This window comes from Equus asinus, chromosome 1, assembly GCF_041296235.1.
Source record: "Equus asinus isolate D_3611 breed Donkey chromosome 1, EquAss-T2T_v2, whole genome shotgun sequence".
In the NCBI taxonomy this organism is placed as follows: domain Eukaryota; kingdom Metazoa; phylum Chordata; class Mammalia; order Perissodactyla; family Equidae; genus Equus; species Equus asinus.
In genome coordinates this window covers 204,740,516-204,760,708 of record NC_091790.1, presented here as the reverse complement: position 1 = coordinate 204,760,708, position 20,193 = coordinate 204,740,516, and the positions used below count along the sequence as shown (strand labels likewise).

Here is a 20,193-nt window from a genome sequence, read left to right as displayed (position 1 = left end):
GGGAGCGAGCAGGTGAGGCTGCACGGATTTGCAGCAGCCAGGTGCTTTTGGGGTAAGGACATGGGTTATCCTCGTACGGCAAGAAGCTCATAAGTGAAGTAATCTCACCTGTGTCTAAAATGATCGCTCTAGAGGCGATAAAGAGGATGATCCGCGTGTGACCCAAAGGGGACGGAGGGAGGCCACGTAGGAGGGTATTTTTGGTCCAGGTGGCGTTGCATGAAGTGGAAGTCCTCAAGGAGGAGAGAAGCAGTCACATTCGGGATGCATCTGAAGCCTGTGCTGCTTGTTGACGGAGTGATCGGCTGTGAGATGTGAAGAAAAGGAAGGACCAAGGATCATTGCAAGTTCTGGAGCTTGACTATCAGAGTGAATGATGGGTCCAGCATCCCACAGCACTCCACTGCGATCAGGAAGCCCAGGGAAAAAGGTTTGCAGGAGGTGACTCAGCAGTTCTGTTTGGGCTGTGCCAATTTTGTTTTCTTTACACTTGGCACCTGAACTAACATCTGTCACCAATCCTGTTTTTATTCTTCTTCTTCCCCCCAAAGCCCCCCAGTACATAGTTGTGTATTTTTAGTTGTAGGTCCTTCTAGTTCTGCTATGTGGGACGCCGCCTCAGTGTGACCTGATGAGTGGTGCCATGTCCGTGCCCAGGATCTGAACCAGCGAAACCCTGGACTGCTGAAGCGGAGCATGTGAACTTAACCACTTGGCCACAGGGCCGGCCTCTTGGCTGTGCCAATTTTGATAAGGCCGTTAGCCATGGGAGAGGGAGTCTGGTGTAACAGTCTGGAGCTCAGAGGCTGAGAAGTAAATCTGGGAACCTTCGGAACGTAGATTCTGCTGACGGCCATGTGGCCTGGATGAGGTCATCCAGGAAAGGGCAGAAGGAGGAAGCCTGAGCTCCGGGGCAGGAGGCAGAGCCAGGACAGGATGACGAAAATGAGCAGCACTGAGCTGGAGGGATCCATGACCCAGAAGCTAAGTTAAAAAAAGGGGGCAAAGGGTTGGCCCCATTGCCAAGTGGTTAGAGTTCCGTGTGCTCTTCTTAGGCAGCCCAGGTTCATGGGTTCGGATCCCAGGCGTGGACCTGCTCCACTCATCAGCCATGCTGTGGTGGTAACCCACACACAAAATAGAGGAAGACAGGCACAGATGTTGGCTCAGGGCTAATGTTCCTCAGCAAGAGAAAAAGGAAGGGGGCACCAAGGAGAGTGCCATCACCTGTGCTGTGCAGGGCGCTGCCCCATAGGTCGACTTAAGTAAGAACTGACCTTCGGATCTGGCTGGAGGGAGGTGATTCATGATGTTGACAGGTCAGACTTCCCTGGAGAAGTAAGGACCAAAGGCTGACGAGAGAAGATTGTAAGAGGAACAGGAGGAGTGGAAATAGTGACATTTTGCTGTTAAGTCATGCAAGGTGGCCGGAGGGGTACATGGCATCAAGTCGTTCTGTGAGTTTTGGGGTTTGTTTGGTTTTTTAAGATAGAAATACCATAAGAGCATGTTTGTCCCTCTGATGGGAACAACCCAGCCGAGGGAACACGGGGTGCCCTTGGATGGACGGGCAGAGGCGCGGCTCCTCCACTACAACACTGAGCCCTGCTTGTTACGGACGAGGCACCGGCACTAACTCGGGCTGATTTCCTGCAGGAGCTTGGAGAGGCCCCTGAGCATCCTCTCGCCCAGAGGCAGAGCCCACCATGTCCATTCGAGGCCCAGGGTCACCTGGGACCTCTCGGCAAACCACATGGGGAAAAAATAAAGCAATATCCCTGCCAAATACCAGTCCCAGATGAATTAAAACAACAAGAGGGGCTGGCCCGGTGGTGCAATGGTTAAGTTCGCGTGCTCTGCTTCGGGGACCCAGGGCGCGCAGGTTCATATCCTGGGAGCGGACCTACACACCGCTCATGAAGCCATGCTGTGGCAGCATCCCATGTGCAGAATAGAGGAAGATGGGCATGGATGTTACCTCAGGGACAACCTTCCTCACCGAAAAAAAGAAAACCAAAAAAAAAAAAAATCCACGATATGTTTCATGATGCTTTCTACCAACATACATGTAATCCTTTTAAGGTAAATTCAGTATGTGGCCATCCATATTTTCAATCACAAGAAAATTGGAGAAGTTAACCAATCATTTTACGACAGTGTTCACAAGGAATCCTATATTGAAATCCTTGAAGATAGGCAGTTGAGTTCATTTGAGATACACTGAAGTTATTAAAAAAATACAACTTTCTTAGAGAAAGAGCTGTAAGAAATGAGGTCTCTCTGTAATAAGCTCTGTTCCCTTATTGTGTGACTGTAGTTACACAAGAATTGTGTCTGGTTACTGCTCTCTTTATACCTCAAATGGATCTTACTGATACTCAGCTATCTGCATTCTTCTATCCACGTCTACAAGTGAGTAGTATTAAAATAGCCAGAATCTGTCACCATTTCCAGAGTTTTGCTCTCATCTAGCTGGGTTTAATGATTTCACATAATGTAGGTGGTCTGAATTCGTTCATTTAAAACCCATAACTGTACCTTCAGATTTTATTAAGTCTTTTCATTCATCTTCTGTGGAACAGACAAACGTTCCTCAGCCCTTCACAGGTGCTACCAGAAATACAGACTGTAAGACCAGAAATTTACAAATTCTTTAGAATTCCAACTCCCAATAGACAGATTGAGTCTATTCTATAACACCTTGTGCAACTGATTATCCACTAACTTTATAAACAGCAAAATGTTTTGAATTTTGCTGTCTCACATGTCAATTCATGTTTTTAAAAATTGTTTGTATCAACATGTCAATTTTTGTTGTCTTTCTTCAATCAAGCTAAACCCTGCCAGCCTCTAATTTCAATCCAGGGATCTGGACCTCTATCACACAAAATAAATCTGAATCTATTTCCATGAAAGCCCTCCAGATCTTTATGAATACTTGTCATGCCCTCCACCCCGTATCTCTGCTTTCCGAGTACATTAGTCAGGGTTCTCCAGAGAGACAGAGCCAATAGGATGTGTACATGTATATAGAGATTTGTTTTTTTAAATTGGCTCACTCGGGTACCGAGGCAGGCAAGTCCACAGTCTCGAGGGTGAGACGGCGGGCTGGAGACCCAGGAAGGAGCCGATGTTGCAGTTCAAGTCTGAAGGTCGCCTCCTGCAAACTTGGCTCCTTCTCAAGGGAGGTGAGTCTTATTCTGTTCTCTCCAGGGCTTCAGCTGATTGGATGAGGCCCACCCATACTATGGAGGGCAATCTGCTTTACTCAAAGCCCACTGATTGAAATATTAATCTCATCCAAACCCACCCTTACAGAAACATCCAGAATAATGTTTGACAAAATATCTGAGCAGTGTGGCCCAATCAAGCTGACACATAAAATTACCCAACACACCTAGGTTAAACATCATTTACTTCAAATTCCCTTTCCAATACAATTTCTTGTCTTTCAGGATTGTGATGCCTCTCTTCAGGATGTGTGCTGGTTTGTCTGTTCCTCTTTACCCAGAACTGAAAATCCACCTGCGATCTGATCAGCACGAAGGCGTCAGAATGCTTAGCTCTTGCATACTAGCTTTTGTTGCTAATGTGATTTGGTATTAATTTAGTAGAAGCCTACAGTAGTTTTCTTCTACCTCAATACAGCTTTCTTCATAAAAGTTGGGTTTGAACGCCCTATAGTGCTCTTAAAATAGATTCCATTTATAAACAAAAATACATGTATAACCCTTCTATTCGTCTTCTCTATTTTTTTCTCAGCTTTGTGAATTGTAAGTTCCACCACCCACCTTCACCATCGCTTTTCTTTCCACTGCCTCACTATGGTTAGCTCTTTCTCAGTTCTTTGGTATTTGGTCCCAGGATCAAATCGCAATTCACGCCACAAAGCTGATTCTGCTCACCTGTTGCTTCTCTCAGTTGGCCCAGGCACCTCCTTGTTTCCTGACATCTTCTAAGCATATCTTTACACCTATCAAATGACTCCTTGTGCCCTTCCTCAGTTAAGCACCTTAAATTTCTCTCACAACACTCACAAATCATAGATAGCCAAGCTTCACTTTAAATTTCATTTAAATTCTTCTCTTTTTAAACACCTTGCTGTACTAGCAAATTGCCAATAGGTAGTGATTTAATCCCGTTTAAGAAATATTCTTAATTATGACATTTTTATTTTGCCTTAGAACAACTATTTGGGAGAATCATCTTTCTCATCTATCATGCATCTTTCACATAAATATTAGTTTCAAAACTCCTTTCTTATTCATAAAAACATCCACACCTAGACTGCAATGCCTATGTTGGAATACTAACAATCTCGATCTACTTTTTTTGCAGAATGCATCAGACTTGTAATTAAATAATTAGTTGTGGAATCAGTTGTAGTTGTATACTGTCTATTTTTGCCATTAGCATGGAAGCCCCAAGAGGGGAAGGCGGGACTAGCTCTTGCTCACCGAGGCACCCCCACGATAACCACAATATGAAGCGCTCCATAAATAGTGAACATATGCCCTGTTACTCACTCATTCAAGAAAAGATTAGAGTGAGATCCCAGATGCTCACCGCCACCACCACAGTCCCACTGCGACACACACCAAGCCTCGAATCATTAGCATTGAAGGAGTCCAGTTTCATCCCCTCTCCGGTCTACACTGATGAGGGTGCCAGGAATAGGCAAATTACCCCAAGTGTGAGGAACCCAAGAAGGTGGAGGACAATCAGGGTCCAGGAATAACCTCATTTTAGTTCTCTGTCTGCATCCTTACCCAGACAGCACAGAACACAGGATTCCCTTTGCTTGTCACAGATACGGTGACTGACAACTTCTGAAAACAGCAAAAAGCCCCGCTAACCTAAGTTCCCTCTCACTGAAGTGGCAGACGGAGCACGGCTGGCCAACTCCTGTGATACAGAAAGAGCATAAAGTACTGGCCGGAACAGCAGTAACACACACCCGTAATTGTGGAACCTAAGTTGAACAAACAGATAATCAAAAGCCGATGTGGTGAGAGGGTAAGAAGATAAAAGAAAAGGGAAGCGATGATTACCCAACAGAACCGAAGCCTTGGATGCGCTTGCCAACGCCGCTCAGAAAGCACGGGTTAACAGCTTACTGCGTGATTACTTTTTATGTGTTGAAGAGGATCCTCTTCACCTGGGAAACCTAAAGCTTGGTCCCTCCACTTAAGGTGAGCTCGTTACACACATCCAAGCTGAGGGATACTGGCGCTCTCCCTTCCAGCCAGGTGACCATGGGAATTTTCTGATTGGGCTTCTCTGTGCCTCAGCTAATAAATGGAGGTCACATGACCTCCATCCAGGGCCTGAAGACAGCTCCTGAGTGGTAAGGCCTTTGGGCTGATTCCTTCCTGTGCCCTGAGCACGGCCAGCCTCTCCCCATCACAGGGCAGGACCCTGAGGCCTCTAGCCCACGGCAGGAAAGCCCCTGCCACTTTGCTGCGTGTGTTTCCTGCTCTTAAATCCTCGGAAAGGAATGGCTCCATCAAGCCCTGGTGTCCTCGGCTGTCTCCAGATCCTCAGTTTTGCCTAAATCGTGTTGATACCTCAAGCCCTCAGCCTCTGTAAGCCCGGGACAGGCTCCAGTCGCTCGCTCCCGGGGAGGGGCTGTGGTCTTGCTGGCTGTTGTACAGATTGCTCATTTGAATGTTCTGGCTTTAAGGACAAATACAAATTAAAAAGAAGAGGCTTGCTTAATTCTCCCAGCTGAAAATAAGGGAAAAGATTTCCCTCCACTCCTTTTCCTTAGAGTATTTACCTTAGAAAACTTGTCACTGTAAGCACTTTTTCATCCGTGAAATGTGTCCTTTTGAAGACTAGATAGACCTTTTGTCAGCTTCATGACCCAGGAATGTCTTTCCCTTGGGACCTGGGAGCTGTCTTTTAAAAATGCAAACATCAAGGGAGGGATCCCCGTCTCCCAGTTCCTGAGGGAGGGCAGGAGCCTAGCGGTACACGGGGACAACTTGCTCCAGGATGCAGAACTACCTCCTGTCATAAAGACATGAGGCTGCATTTCTTCTGGATAAAGCCAATAAGCGGACACAGGTGGTCACCCCAATTACCAGGTAAAGTCAGGATGAACGATGTGGGACAAATGGTGTGCAAAGGTCTCTTCCTTGAGGACTAGTTCCTGTTTACCATGGAAACATGGATGCAATGGGCTGTATCTGCTTGGCTGTATAAGGGGTAAGATTTCTCTCCTTTGCAATTTGTTAGCTGACTGCCTGTGATGTGCATCGCATTCTGGTTTAATGCTAAGTCAAATACTAAAAGAGTTTCATTTCTCTACCACCTTTGTAGAGAGGATTTCTGAGTTGGAAGAAGAGTTTGTTTTTAATTTTATTTCCCCAACAGGCTCTAAAGACTCCATGTGGGAACTTCCAGAAGGCACCCGAATGGCGTTCTTGCTATGACTGTACTGTAGCATAAGTTTCGCTTGCCTCCCTTGTCTGTGTTTAACAATGAGTTCAAGGAAGAAAGGAGGAAAGACATACAGGTTGAAGTTGTCAGAAGGTTCTAGAATAAGATGTGTTTGTGCTAAGACCCTGTGGCAAACTGAACTCACCTAAGTGAAGCTATCTGCAGAGTCTGAATCTTTATTCTTCAAACGCGTTGCAGGAAGAATTCCCTGGGTCACTAGAGACAGGGGTCCGTCTTCTGTTACTTGACACACTGAGTCCCTTCTCAGGGAACTAATCTCCATGAGAAAGTCCTCTTCTCATATATTTGCAGGGTGGCCCTGAAACACTTCTAAGCACCATGGCTATTTCTCAGAAGCTTTGGGAGTGCATTAACTGTCATTAGCATTGTTAATGTAACAGGGAATTTTAAAATTTGCATAAGAGCATTTTAACATTATCTCCTTTATGTGTACTGAAGAAGAAGAAGAAGGGAAAAAAGACTCTGTGGTAGGCTTTAGAATAGTCTTATCTGCAGTAATTAACATTTCCTAGATGCCTAAAAAATGAACCATTTTAAATAATCCTAGCCAAAAATAAACTTTAGAGAAAAGGGGGGAAATAAGCAATTCTTTCTTAATATCAAAACTCAAAAATGAAAGCCATGTCTTTGACCCTAATTCTACCCATGTTAGTGCCTCACAGTAAATCAAATTTAAAATGAAATGATTGCACAAAAAAAGAAAAATTATTTTGGGGTCATAACTCACAGACCTGCTTGCTACCAAAAAGCATGCTTATAGATAAGCCTTAAAAGAAAAAAATTAGACACGCTCAGAATTTGGGGGTGTAAGGGCAAATATAAATTAAAAAGAAGAGGCTGAGTTCTCCCTGTTGAAAATAAGGGAAGAGACAACCTCCTGTCTATTCCTTCAGAATTTCTTTCTCCATCCTTTCAAACCTTGTTTGGATGTAAATCTTTTTAATGGCTAAATAAGCCTCTGGCCAGTCTCACAACTCAGAAATGTCTCCTCAAGGACCTGGGAGCCTTCTCTTCGAAAAGTAATCATCAAGAAAAATAGAGCCCCACCTCCGAGTTTCCTGGGGAGAGATGGGCCTGACTTGTCGCCAGACTCCGCCTTGCAAAACGGGCCTGATGTGGCTGGTTGTATCCCCACCTGGCCATACAGAAGAGGCAGCTTGCTTTCTGTCTTTGCAGTTTGGTTTACTGCTTATTCAGTAATAAAACTGGCTTCTTCCTCTTCTGACTTTGCGGTGAGGTTTTCTGGGTTGGGAGGAGATTTTATTTTTAAAGAAATTTCCCCCCAGGGGCTTGGACACGTAACAGGCCATGCTCCCCATCAGTGAGGTGGGCTTCCCGGGGCCACCATCGACGGCTCCTCTGAGCGTGGCTGTGGGCCCGGGCCAGCAGGCAAACTGCTTGTCACTGGTTCTCTAAGAGAGAAGTACAGAAATGGAGAGTTTGCCATTTAGAAAGGTTTATAGCAATTTGACAAAGTAATTTTACATCTTTGGATTTAATCATACGAAGTTTGGACTGGTATACCTTTTCTTTTTTCAATTAGTTCATTTTTATTGTACTTTTTAAAAGTACTGATCCATGATGGAGTGGAAATTTAAAAGACAAAAACCAAAAAACTGGCCCTTCCCACAGACAGTTTGAGAACTGGCCCACTTAGAACCAACCGTTAGCGTGGGCCACACCTCCTGTTCAAGCAGGGATGCTGGGCCCCACCCTCCAGGTCTCCAGTTGGGTAGTCTGCCCGAAAATATGCATCTCTGAAATTCCCAGGTGATGCGGATAATGCTGGTTCAGGCACCACACTTTGGAACCACTCCCCAGAATATTTTTCAGAGTACTCGTGACTCTGGTTTATCTTCAGAAGCCAGAGTGGGAGTCTACATCTGGTTAATGCCGGCTGAGATTTTCATGGTTAAATTATAGTGGATGGTCTTAAACTATCATCTCTTCTCCTTCTTAGAAGACGCTATAGGAAGCTTTATACTTTTCTTTCCGTTCGCCCCCGAACCTCGGAGCAGCTGTAATTCTGCGCATCCAGGGAAACGCACTGCCTTTGCTTCTCTCCACCTCTCTTCTTATGTAATAACGAATTGCCAGCAAGATTTCATGAAGCCGACTTCGCAAAATGCAAAAAAGTACTTTATTAGAGTGAGGATATCATAGTAAAATGTACATACAAATCAGCAAGGCCCAAGAAATATGGCCATTCTTTTCGAGGTGATTGCACACTTGGATGGCTTGTAAGTCGGGAAGACCTTGGATTCTGGTAGAAATAATGGTGATTTCCATCACTGGTGTTTTCTGGCAGCCCCTGTTTGCCGATCAACACTGCTCTCTGTGGAAGGCCTGTGATACCTACAAGTGAGGACAGCCTCTGTCCTTCCCGCTCAGGCCGGTGACCAGCAGTTCCCAAAGGCTCTGTTCATATTTTCCAGCTGGTTTCAACTTTCTAACAGATCCATCCTGCTTTTCAACGCTCCTGGCTTCACATCCTCCCATTACTTGCCTTAGCATTATCTTTCCTTCATTGTTCCTGACCCGCCCAGCTCTTGCAGACCATCCGTTTTCTGCTCTGTGCTGCAGTTTTCTCTCAGTTCACCAGTGCAAAATTTGGTGTTATAAATCTTTAGGGAATATTAGAATTTTCACTGTGTTTTCTCTGCAATTTGCATTTGCCTTTCCAGTGCCATGCAAACGTGGCCGAGATGCTTGACACCCTTCTGTAAAGTTCTATCGGCCCCAAGGAACAGTGCTCCACAGACCCAGAGCTCCCGCTGGTGGAGGCTGTGGTGAGCACAGCACGCTCTCCTCTGGAGTTCCCAGGGAAGTCAGGGGTCTCCACACATATCTGGACCAAGGGCACCCTGGAAGCTGCTCCTGTGGCCTGGGGTGCTGTCAAAAGTGTAGGTGGCTTTCATCTCCTGATGTTACTCTTGCCTGATCACGCTCCTTCTGGCTCCTTTTCGCTGCCTTCCTAGGAGGTCCTAGGGCAGATAACCTTTTGTCAGGGCGTGATATATTTCTCAAGGAACAAAGAGGTCGATTATAAGCCGTTGGACTTGCTTGTTTCCAGGTGAGGTTGAACTACTTCATATACATCAAACGGAAAGAGATGGATTCCAGAAGGCGCACCTTCTATCAGCCAGACTGAAAGAACACCTGCTCTGCGGCGGGCTCAGGACGGCCGGCCGGTTTTGCAGGGACTGCTTCTACCTCCCCCGGAAGCCAGCCTAAGCCAGTCACGCGTGCGCTGACTTTCCGTGGGTGAGTCTCAGTCTTATCCTTTCTGGATGTTTTCATAAGAGATTAGTCTGCATTCTGAAATGCTGCCTGTGCTGTCTATGCCCGGAACTTAACCCCAGCTCTGTAAGTTAATCTTTAAACTTTTGCTTACGGTGTCCCTAAACAGATGAAAAATAAATAACAACAACAACATAAAATGGGGAGAAACTTGTGGAAGCTGAGAAATTGAAAAAGACAGCAATGTTGGATGAAAATAAGATGTCTCCAATTGTTAAACTCACAGTTACTCCAATGGAACTTGTAAATAAGTACAAGGAAATAGAGACACTTCTCCTGGAAAAGATACCATGAGGGGGCCACGTGACAGCTGTCTGAACTTATTGGAAAGGTTGGATTGTCGTGTGAAATAGGGATTAGACTGACTTGATGTAGTTAAAAGGCTTAGAGATGGGACTGCGGGAAGTTTCAGGAAGGTACATTTCATGTGGAAACACAAGAAACCCCATTCTAAATAGAACCCGTCCACAATGGCAGAGCGTCCGGTCTCCAGATGTGTTACAGAAAAGGCTGGGAATCCTACAAGTATAGAGCATTAGAAGAGATGTTGCTCTAGATGATGTCTAGATTCTCTTCCATCTTTCAGGCTCCATGTTTCTTTCTAGCTGTGATTGGAAAGAAGAGGATTTCTGAAAGAATATGTAGTAGATTGCAAAGAACCGGGCTCAGGAGCGGGTCAGGAGCTGAGCTCCCAGCTCCCTCCTGCTGAATAATCTCTGCAAGTCTTAGCTGTTTCAACCATAAAAGAGAAATAATATTTGTCCTGTCGACACAATGGGTTGTTCTAATATAATAAAATAGTGTATTGAAATTACAGTATAATCTGTAAAGGTGCTATGCAAACTGTAAGTTATTAACATAATTAGGTTTGAAATGAAAGAGTGGGGATCTTAAAAATATCAGCACAATCTACAGAGTCATAGGAAGAGGAATAGCAAAAAAAATCCTCTTATAGAAAGCGTGCTCAGGATTTGATTTGGTCTGATAACCAGAAATTTCTGGGAAACTAGTATTTAACCAAAAAATCTTTGGTTTTCTGTTATAAATAATTATAGTTTTTATATGTGTTAATGTCTTTTTTTTTTTCACCTGAGCATAGAGAATCTAGTCTATAATTGAATCCATTTTGTAAGAATGCGAGAACTTTGGCTTGAAGAGCATTACTTCTCATTCCCCAAAAACGCAGGATGAAAAGGTATAGAAAATTGAGCTGGGTGTCTATGGAAGCAAGGACGTACCCTAGAAGTTCCATTTTAGCTTCAAGTAGTGGAATCAGATGGAACTGATAGTCTGGTTTACTCAAGTTCACAGTTTGGTTACTATCAACAAAGGTTTTACTACATGTTGTTTATACCTAACCCAAACAATAAAATGAGAATCATTTGAACTGAAATTATATGTTGCTTTATAAGGGCATCAGCCTAGTAGGCTGGGAAATAAGAGAGAGGAAAATCTTACTTTTCAAATACTATTATCATGAAGCAAATATGATCAACCCTAGGCTTCTCCCCACGGCAAAACTGATTCATACTCCACCCTCATCTGGTGTCTTGCCAACCAGGTCTTGCGGCTGGGCTGGCTGGCCAGCAATTCCTTTTCATTTTCACAGATGAGTAACGCCCACTGGAAACTAGAGCGTCCTTGGCACTACTGTTTCATTACAGTGTGGTTATTTTTTTTTAATAGGTAAGGAAGTCAAGTAATCAAGGTGATCGTGCCCGCAGCAGCTGTCATCCAACAAATCTGCAGCTATGCCCAACAGTGCTGCCAGCATTTTGCCTCTGACAAGTGTGTGCATCACACAGCGTGTGCATAGACACATACACTCCCAGCTGCACACATACAGCTCTGCCTGAGTCATCAAGGCTTGTGGAATGACTGCTCTACATTTACTGACTTATTGGCATATAAATTTATGCCATCTATTTTCTTTGCCTGGAAACAGTGACACACTGCAAGACAGACTAGTGAGCTAAGAGATGCCACATAAGTCAGTGCAGGAGAAATTATAATACCAACAAAATACTTGTTCTGGGCTGGAAGATTACTTCTCAAACGCGTCCTCAGGTCAATATCGAAGAGACAACAACAAAGCTACCTGGGCTGGGGAGAGGGACTTCTGGGAAAATCAACCTACTCAAATCCCAGAGCTTACACGTGAGGAAACAGAGGTCCAGGGAGCTGCCTGCAGAGGCCACTCAGAGAGCCGATGGCAAATGCCAGAATCTCTCCTGTTGGTCCAGAAGCTATGTTCTCTCTTTACCAAACTTGTTTCTACTTGCTTCATTTAGTTTGAAATACATTTTCAGGTGGATCACAGACAAATAACAGAGTATCTTGCAGTCAAAAGCCTTGTCTTCTCAGGTGTGAAGAGGGAGAGAAGGAGAACCGAGCTTCTTGCACCATTCCCATTTCTCCCCATCCCCAATTGGACCGAGGTGAGAAACCTGCGTTAAAGACACAGCCTGTTTCCTCAGCTTTCCCTGCTGACTACTCTTTCGTCGCTCTCCCTTGTGCTTCGCCTCATCTCTCTCCTTATTCTGTGATCTTTACCTATCTTTCCACGCATTCTGCTTCCTCCATAACCCATGACACCAGACGTGGCTGTGCCTTTCCACGAACCACAAGGGCTTCTTAGAAATGGTAGGATCATTTCCCTAGGCTTTGATAACAATGTTTACTTAAAAACTTGCCCTCTAATCCACTGGTTATCCATCTCGGCTGCAGAAAAGAAATACTATTAAACATATTAACGCCCAGGCTGCAATTCAGAGTAGCTACATCAGAATGCCCTGTGTGTGTGTTTGTGTGTGCTGGGGTGTGTGGTGTGGATAGCTCAAAGCTATCCCTTATTAGCTACTAAAGTTCCTCTGGTGATTTAAACATGGAGCAAGATTGGGAAACTCTGCCCTCAACCAACCATTCTCAACTCTGCCTGCCCATAGGATCAGCTGAGGTCCCTGGATTTTCTAAAACCTCCGTGATGATTGTATTGTCCAGCCATTGCTGCAACCCACTGCCTGAGATGGGTTTTTAGATCTTCCACCTCTTGAATGGAACCCTTTCCCCATCCTCACAGGAAGCCACAATGGGAAAGGGGAATTCTGATTGCTTCTGACGTCTGTACTCTTAGCTCAGTTTGTACACATGTCCTATAAGGTCTAGGACGTGCTCCTTGGGTTCTAAAATGCAGTCCTCTTAATAATACAATTGGCTCCCATAACCAAAAGAGGTCACAAAATTCTCCTCATCACTGAATTTATTTTAAAGTAATGAAGAGAAAAGAAGAAATGGGTCTGGAGTGAATCTATTTATCTCCCAAAATAAAAAGGGTATTGAGGCAGTTGTCATTTAACTGTGATATTGTGATTTATTAGAAATACATAGTTTGGTCTTTGTCCACGTTTCCTGGCTTACAGATCCCCAAACCCTTGGAATTTCCCAAATGATAGGAGCAATGGAAGCATCTTTTGTTATAATATTTGGTCTTTGGTCCTCAGTTCCTGAAATATCTTCAGAGCCATAAAGGTAAAATGAGTGCCTTGATTCATAACAAGCCCCTTTAAATGACAACTGAGTTTATGTCAACGAGGTGACTTTTGGAAATCCCCTAAGGATGACGGACTGGTTGCCAGGGGAACCGACCATGATTAAAGAGTTGGAACTTTCAGTCCCATGCCCTGACCTCTGGAGAGGAGAGAGGAGCTGGAGGTTGAATCAATCACCAATGGACAATGATTTAATCAATCATGCCTATGTAATGGAGCCTCCATAAAAACCCAAAAGAATGGGGTTTGGAGAGCTTCCAGGCTGGTGAACCAGAATGCATCCAAGGTGGCACACCTCAAACTTCACGGAGCCAGAAGTGTGGGACCCTTCAGGACCTTGCCCTATGTATCTCTTCATCTGGCTATTCATTCATATCCTTTAATATCCTTTGTAATAAACTGGTAATCTAGTAAGTAAACTGGTTTCCTGAGTTTTGTGAGCCATTCTAGCAAATTAATCGAACCCAAGGAGAGGTTGTAGGAGCCTCTGATTTCCCGCCAATCTCTCAGAATCACAGAAGCACCTAGACTTGAGACTGGCTTCTGAAGTGGAGGTTGTCTTGTAAGCCTTAACCTGTGGGATCTGTAGCTAGGTACAGGTAGATAGTGTCGGAACTGAGCTGAATTGTAGGACACCCAGCTGGTGTCAGAGAAGTGCTTGGTGGTGTTGAAAGAAACCACATATAGTAACCCCTAAAGTGAGCAGAAGCTCCAATTTTATTGTAGTTGTTAAGTTGAAAATACTCTATGCATGGAATTATCTCTCCTGTTATCTGATGCATTTGAACTAGAAGGAGTTCTTCTTAGAGTAAAAGAAAGAAATGTACAACTAAAATCATGGACCTTTCTCACAAAAGCAGTCTATGGTAAGCACAGAAATGAACACCTGTCCAACTATTTAGCACATTCCTCCACTTGCGTGCTCAGTGTCCATAGCACATGACCATGGATGAACAAAAGATGCTAATATTTCAAAATGCACCACACCTCTTAGTAATAACACAGGAAGTTCCAAGTCCAAAGGATGCATAAGTTTGGAGTAACATCAGTAGCATCCAGGAAAGGTCACAGAAAAGAGAGAAATGACTACAGTAGAGGAAAAGGCCAACTTAGCGTATTTACACATCCAAACACCAAGCCATGAAGTAAAGCCCTGCACGGGCCTCAGCAAAGATGGGACAGCCCTGCACACCAAACTTTTATTTAAGACATTTTATAAAACATCCTGGCTGATCGTCCCTTTCTGGGTTTAGGAACTTCTTCCTGGAAATTTTAGCAACTTTGTGTATCTTTTATCAGCAGTTAATGTGTGTAAAGTCTTCTCGATCCTGTGAGAGAGGCGTATGAAATGGCCCTGTGCCCTGCCCTTTTTCCTGCAGAGGTGGGATTAATCAGTATTTGGAGAGGAGTCCAGTTACAGAGTTGACGATTTTAAGAAAGGATGTTGAACAACTAGGAAGTAGAGAAAGAGCAACATAGATATTGCACCTCTGGGACACAGTGATGACTCTCAAAAACCTGTGACCTTAGAAGTAATTTGGGGGGGGGCCGGCCCAGTGGCCGAGTGGTTAAGTTTGCACGGTCCACTTCAGCAGCCCAGGGTTTCGCCGGTTCGGATCCTGGGCGCGGACGTGGCACCACTCATCAGGCCATGCTGAGGCAGCATCCCACATGCCACAACTAGAAGGACTCACAACTAAAATATACAGCTATGTGTTGGGGGGATTTGGGGACAAGAAGAAAAAAAATAATTGGCAACAGATGTTAGCTCAGGACCAGCCCCCAAAAAAAAAGTAATTTTTGGAACTCATTTCAAGAAGGCAAATTCTCCCCCAAATACATGTTACAATACTCACATTTAGAACCAACACCATGGCTTTTATGTCACCATGCTGCCAATTGTATAAGGAAGAAAGAGTAGCATTTCCAATTATCCTCAGACAGAGGGAAAATGTTGCATCACGAAAGTGTGCACTCCTAAAAACCATCTCACAAGTGTACGTTGCTCTTCCCAAGTAGTGCTCAACACCAGGAGGTCTGTGGGACACCAACTCCCATAACCTGTTTAGAAACCTCAAAGAGCCTCCCCTGCTCACCTGGGCTTATTACAGGCAGGGCATCGAGTAGGAAAGATGTCCTGTTGGATCTAACTGAATCAGTGAGACACTCAAATGGCCAGAAAGCAAACTCTTACCCTAGGCGGTTCAGATATGGGGTTTTTATTCAGCGCAGGAAGGGGAAGACAAGATCTGAAAAGTCCTAGGCTCATAATATCCAGATATATCCAATCAGTGACCAACACCCCCAAATCAGTTCCAGGGACTGCAGGAAAAAGTCAGCTTTCCCCATGCAGGGAATTTCCAGACAGCAACTTTCATTTCAAACCAACCCCAACCAACCATGAGATTCTCAAGCATCCCTGTGGCTTGAAGACCTCTGGTCCTCTGTGTCTATTTTCTGAACCTCTCCTGACAAAACTCTTGTCACCAACCCTCCTTTTCCCACATGTACTTGTAGAGCCATCAACACACACCAAGGAAGGGGGAGGTCCTCCCATATGGCACGGGGCAGTCCCCAAGACTTTGATTTTTAACCAACCTTTACTCAATCTCCATGAAGCAACTTAATGTCTAGGAAAAGGTCATATGGACAGAGTGGGGGAATATAGCATGAAGTAATATCCTCTAGATAATAAAGTTTTCCATTGACCTTAGACTCTATTGCAAGAGGATTTGCCTTCTTAAAATAGCCCATTCAATTTAAACAGTTAAATAAGTAGGATATTAACATATTAGTGATAAAGGAAGATTGAGTTGAAAAATCATGCAAGTCAACCCCCACTATGAATTTTCAAATGTAGATTTTATGAAAATACAGTTATTTTTTTAAAATAATTTTTGTTCTGAGACAGTAGAAAAACCTCTTGATCTCTTTCTCCGTGTATCAAATTGCAGGTGGAATGTGGCATGCTTCGTCTGGGAGTTCTCACAATATTAGAAATAAAGTTTATGAACAATACTCTTCTCAAGCATTAAAACAGAAGTTGTGAACTGATTCCACTGATGTTATTTCTTTTACTCATTCATTAACCCAAAATAAGATTAGATAGTACAGCGGAACAATAAGTTTGTCTTCTGTTAATCATCTGCCTGCCATCAGTAATAAACCTCTACAGCAATGTGTGAGGAACAAAATATTTACTAAGATTTTATAAAAATAGATTTTTACTGAAGCAAGATGGCACAGCAAAGACGAGCCTGGGTGCTATTGGCACAGTTCTTGTAAACAATGGACCACAGGTCCAGGAGGGTCACACAGTGTGAACATAAGTAAGAAGAGACTGAATTAAAAAACAATTTATATGCATGGCTGTAACCGGATATGGTGCTTCTGTGGCCACTCGGGCAGTACCAAGCATCTCTGTTTTAAATATCAAACCTCAAATGTGGGTTCAGGCAGCTCAAAGAGCTCGAATACCTGAACTGAGATGTGGTCTGTGTCTCGGCGTCTCTGCGTGTATGTCAATGCACTGACACGGTACAATGGAGCACCTTCTGCCGCTTTTCACAGCGATAAGAGGAGCACATCATCCCGTCCTCATCTGGAATGTAAAATATCACCTGAATTCTAATCAAGCTGCCAGTGCAAAGAATTTGCCAGTCATCTAATCCGAGAGAGGCTGTGATTAGCAAGAGTCTTCCAAAACAACTGATGAAAAATTAGGGATTGGTGGGTCCCAGAATAATGATTTCAGTGCAGAATGATCACTTGGTTAAAGCTTTGGGGATTGAGTTGGGACATGAAAGTCAAACCATGAAGGTACAAAGCAGACTGCAGAGTAATAATTATCAAGTTAAGAATCGATGGAACATTTAAAAGGTGCGCAAGTCTGTGTCTCATTTTTCTCTTAGGCCAATGGCTGATCCTACAAATATGATTAGGTGCTGCAGAATTCTGTGGGCTCAGTTCAATTTGCCCTAATTATACTTATTAACAGCGACACAGAGGAGTGTCTACAGTGTGCACCACATGGCACGTCCTCATTGGGAGGATGAGTGAAAAAGGTGATTAGCATTCCTTTCATTCTTTATCTTCTGAAGTAAAGGCAGAGAGGGTGGTGGAGGGAAGACCTTAAAAGTTGTTCATAAAGATGTAATATAAAGATGTTGCTATGTCACAACATACCATCTGAGTTATGAGAAGAAACACTTATTTGATGAGTGAATCGATCATATATCATTATTATTATCAATATAATTAATTCAAATCCTTTCTTTCGCCTCAGTCCTAAATATGTAGGTTTTACAGTACATTATGGCATAATATAAAAGAGGAGTCATGGGTGTGGCTGGGAATTTAACTGGAAAACATTACTCTATACACATTTCTGCCCTGTTTACATAAGAACAACACAATGGCGAAAAAGAGAGTCAGATAACTAGGGAAACAGAGGGATTTTCACGAACAGGCAATGATGTCAGCCACCCCGAGAACCCACACAGACTGATGCAGGCCCTTGAAAGAGGGGCTCGTGGTCCGCGGTGGGGGCGGGGAGGGGGGTGCAAAATAGCTCCTCAAGCGCTATTGAGCCCCTATGGGCTGTCTGGGATGGAGCATCCCTCAGGCCAGAAGTCAGGTTCTGAACACGCTGCGCTCCTTCCTCCGCCAGGCAACAGGTGTCTTCCTGTGGGTGTGGTTAAGCCGGCTGGGTGTTCAATTCGAATACATTTTTTCATTTCTTTTCTCATTTTGTTTAGAGCAAAACTTCAAAATGGATCACGGAGTTATCTCAAACACCACCCCGCCCTGCCCCCCATCACCGGGACCCAACCCACCTGGTAAACAACTCTGGACCTGGCACCTTGAGAGAATTCCCGCATTTCCTGCTGTACCTTCAAAAGTAACACCGGCTCGGGGTCCCCCCCTCACAAAAACGTGCGAGCGACGGGCAACATAAACATAGACACCCTCCTCCCCATCATCCCACACCAACGCCTGAAGGGTTAAAACGTCACCCAAATAAATACGCACAGGCACACACGATTGCCACAGAACAAGATGGCAACCTCCTTGTCCTCGCCAGGAGCTTCCAGCACCCTCACCCCCTCGGCCCCAGCCCAGAGCTCAAGGAAACCGGACAGCAGGAGCACCCGAGGCGGCGCGGGTCGCCGGGGAGCAGGCGAGGGTCTGGCTCGCAGGGGAGGCGGAACGCCGGGGTCCTCGAGTTAGCAAAGTTGTCGGTGCTAAGATGCGCCCTGGCCTGCAGCCCTGAGCCTCCCACCGGCCAGAGATGTTTCCCAGGCACACGGTAATCCGCCGGGACGAGGTGCCATCATTACGCCCGCTGGCACAGTCAACCTTTGGGGGCAGTCATCTTTCTCAAATCCGGGGAGCACGGCCCCGCCCGGTGGGCGGCCGCGGCCACGGTGGCAGCCGCCGGAGCAGAGCGACTGGCGCCCGTCCCGAGTGTACCAAAAGCTCGGCGAACCCCAACAGGTCCCGAGCTCCGCGACGCGCGGCCCGGAGGCTGGCGCGGACATGGGGGCCCTGTGGCCCTTTCGTGGGTCTGCTGGGGACTCGGACGGACGCGCGCGGCTGGCGAGGGCTGGTCCTCCGCCCCTTCCCCACCTCTCACACCCCACCCCTCGCCCAGGACACCAAGCCACATGCCCGAAGGAGGGGGACTGCGAAGCCGCAAAGTTGCATTTGCAGCTAAACAGCTGATCCTCCGCACCCTGGCAGCCGCCGGGTGGGTTCAGGTGGGAAGTGGCACGGGGGGCGCTGTCATTTCTGGGAGGTTCGGGACTCGCGACGACAGGATCCCCCGTCACCGCTCCTCACTGCGGGTCCTCGCAGCCCCCGAGCGCGCCTGGCCCACCAGCACTCACCATCACGTTCCCCTGCATTTTCGCCGTCTTAATCATCGCCTTTTCCTTCATTTTGCCCCAAGTCTGAGCCCGACTTCTGCACAGGGAAGAGTAACTTAATCCATTGTCTCGGTGGTGATTAAAGTAGAGACTGGACTGGCCGATGTCTGGGTGGAGTTGGCTTTTGAAGAAAATTCAAATTCTTCCAGGTCTTCGGTTTCCCCACCTCCGCCCACCCCTGCCCCTCTTCTCTCCCAGGCGGCTCACAATAGCAGTCAACTCTTTTTGGCCGCCACCGGGAAAGAAAAATACAAAGCTGGAGGAAGGGTGGGGGGGTTACTGCTGCTTTAAACAAAAGCCGGGAACCTGGAGCGGGAGCCTGGAGCCGGGGAGGAGCGGAGGCTGTGAGCCGCGCGCGGCCAGGGCAGCTCCGACAGCGTGCGTGTCCGCCGGGCCCGCGGCAGCGCTCTGCCAGCGACAGCGGCGCCGGCGCGCGGGGCGCACGCGGGGACCCCGGCGGCGCGGGCCGCCTCGGGGGCTCCTCCGGCAGGCAGCGCGGGGGCAGCGGTCGCCGCACTTGTGCCTAAGGGCGGGGGCCCCGGCGGGGCGGCGGCGACGCCAGGGGCGGGCGTGTGTGTGCGTGAGTGTGTGTGGTGTGTGTGTGGTGTGTGTGTGTGTGTGTGTGCGCGCGCGCGTACACACCGGGTGCTCTGCCTGAACTGGGCTGGAGCGGGAAGGCTCGGGCTGCCTCAAGGTTAAGCGAGCCCACAGTGTTTGGGCAGAGCTGGGAGCCCCTCGGCAAACCCCCGCTCCTGGGGGAGACGCCCCTCCCGCGGGGCCGTGTGTGTGCGCGCGCGGCCAACGCACGATGGGTTTTACAAACAGGCACTACCGCGGTTTCCGCGGGTGCAGCCGCCGCCTCCCTCGCGGCGCTCACTGTGGATCGGCGGCGACTAGCTCCCGGCTGCGCCCGCCAGAGGGAAGGGAGAGGCCGGGCAGACCGGGCGCGGCTG

At 46.4% G+C, this 20,193-nt stretch overlaps 1 protein-coding gene across 2 annotated transcripts in view; it reads right to left on the bottom strand.

Annotated features, from left to right (window-relative positions):
• Positions 1–20,193, bottom strand: part of DPP6 (dipeptidyl peptidase like 6) — a 988,762-nt gene that overhangs the window by 868,136 nt on the left and 100,433 nt on the right. The window contains exon 1 of one of the 2 annotated variants that reach the window (XM_044765682.2): positions 19,202–19,771. The exons of the other annotated variant lie outside the window; for it this stretch is intronic. Coding sequence (XP_044621617.2) covers positions 19,202–19,252 — 51 coding nt within the window. The 5' untranslated portion in view covers positions 19,253–19,771. Of the gene's footprint in view, positions 1–19,201; positions 19,772–20,193 lie in introns of those variants that run through there. 2 annotated transcript variants of the gene reach the window in all.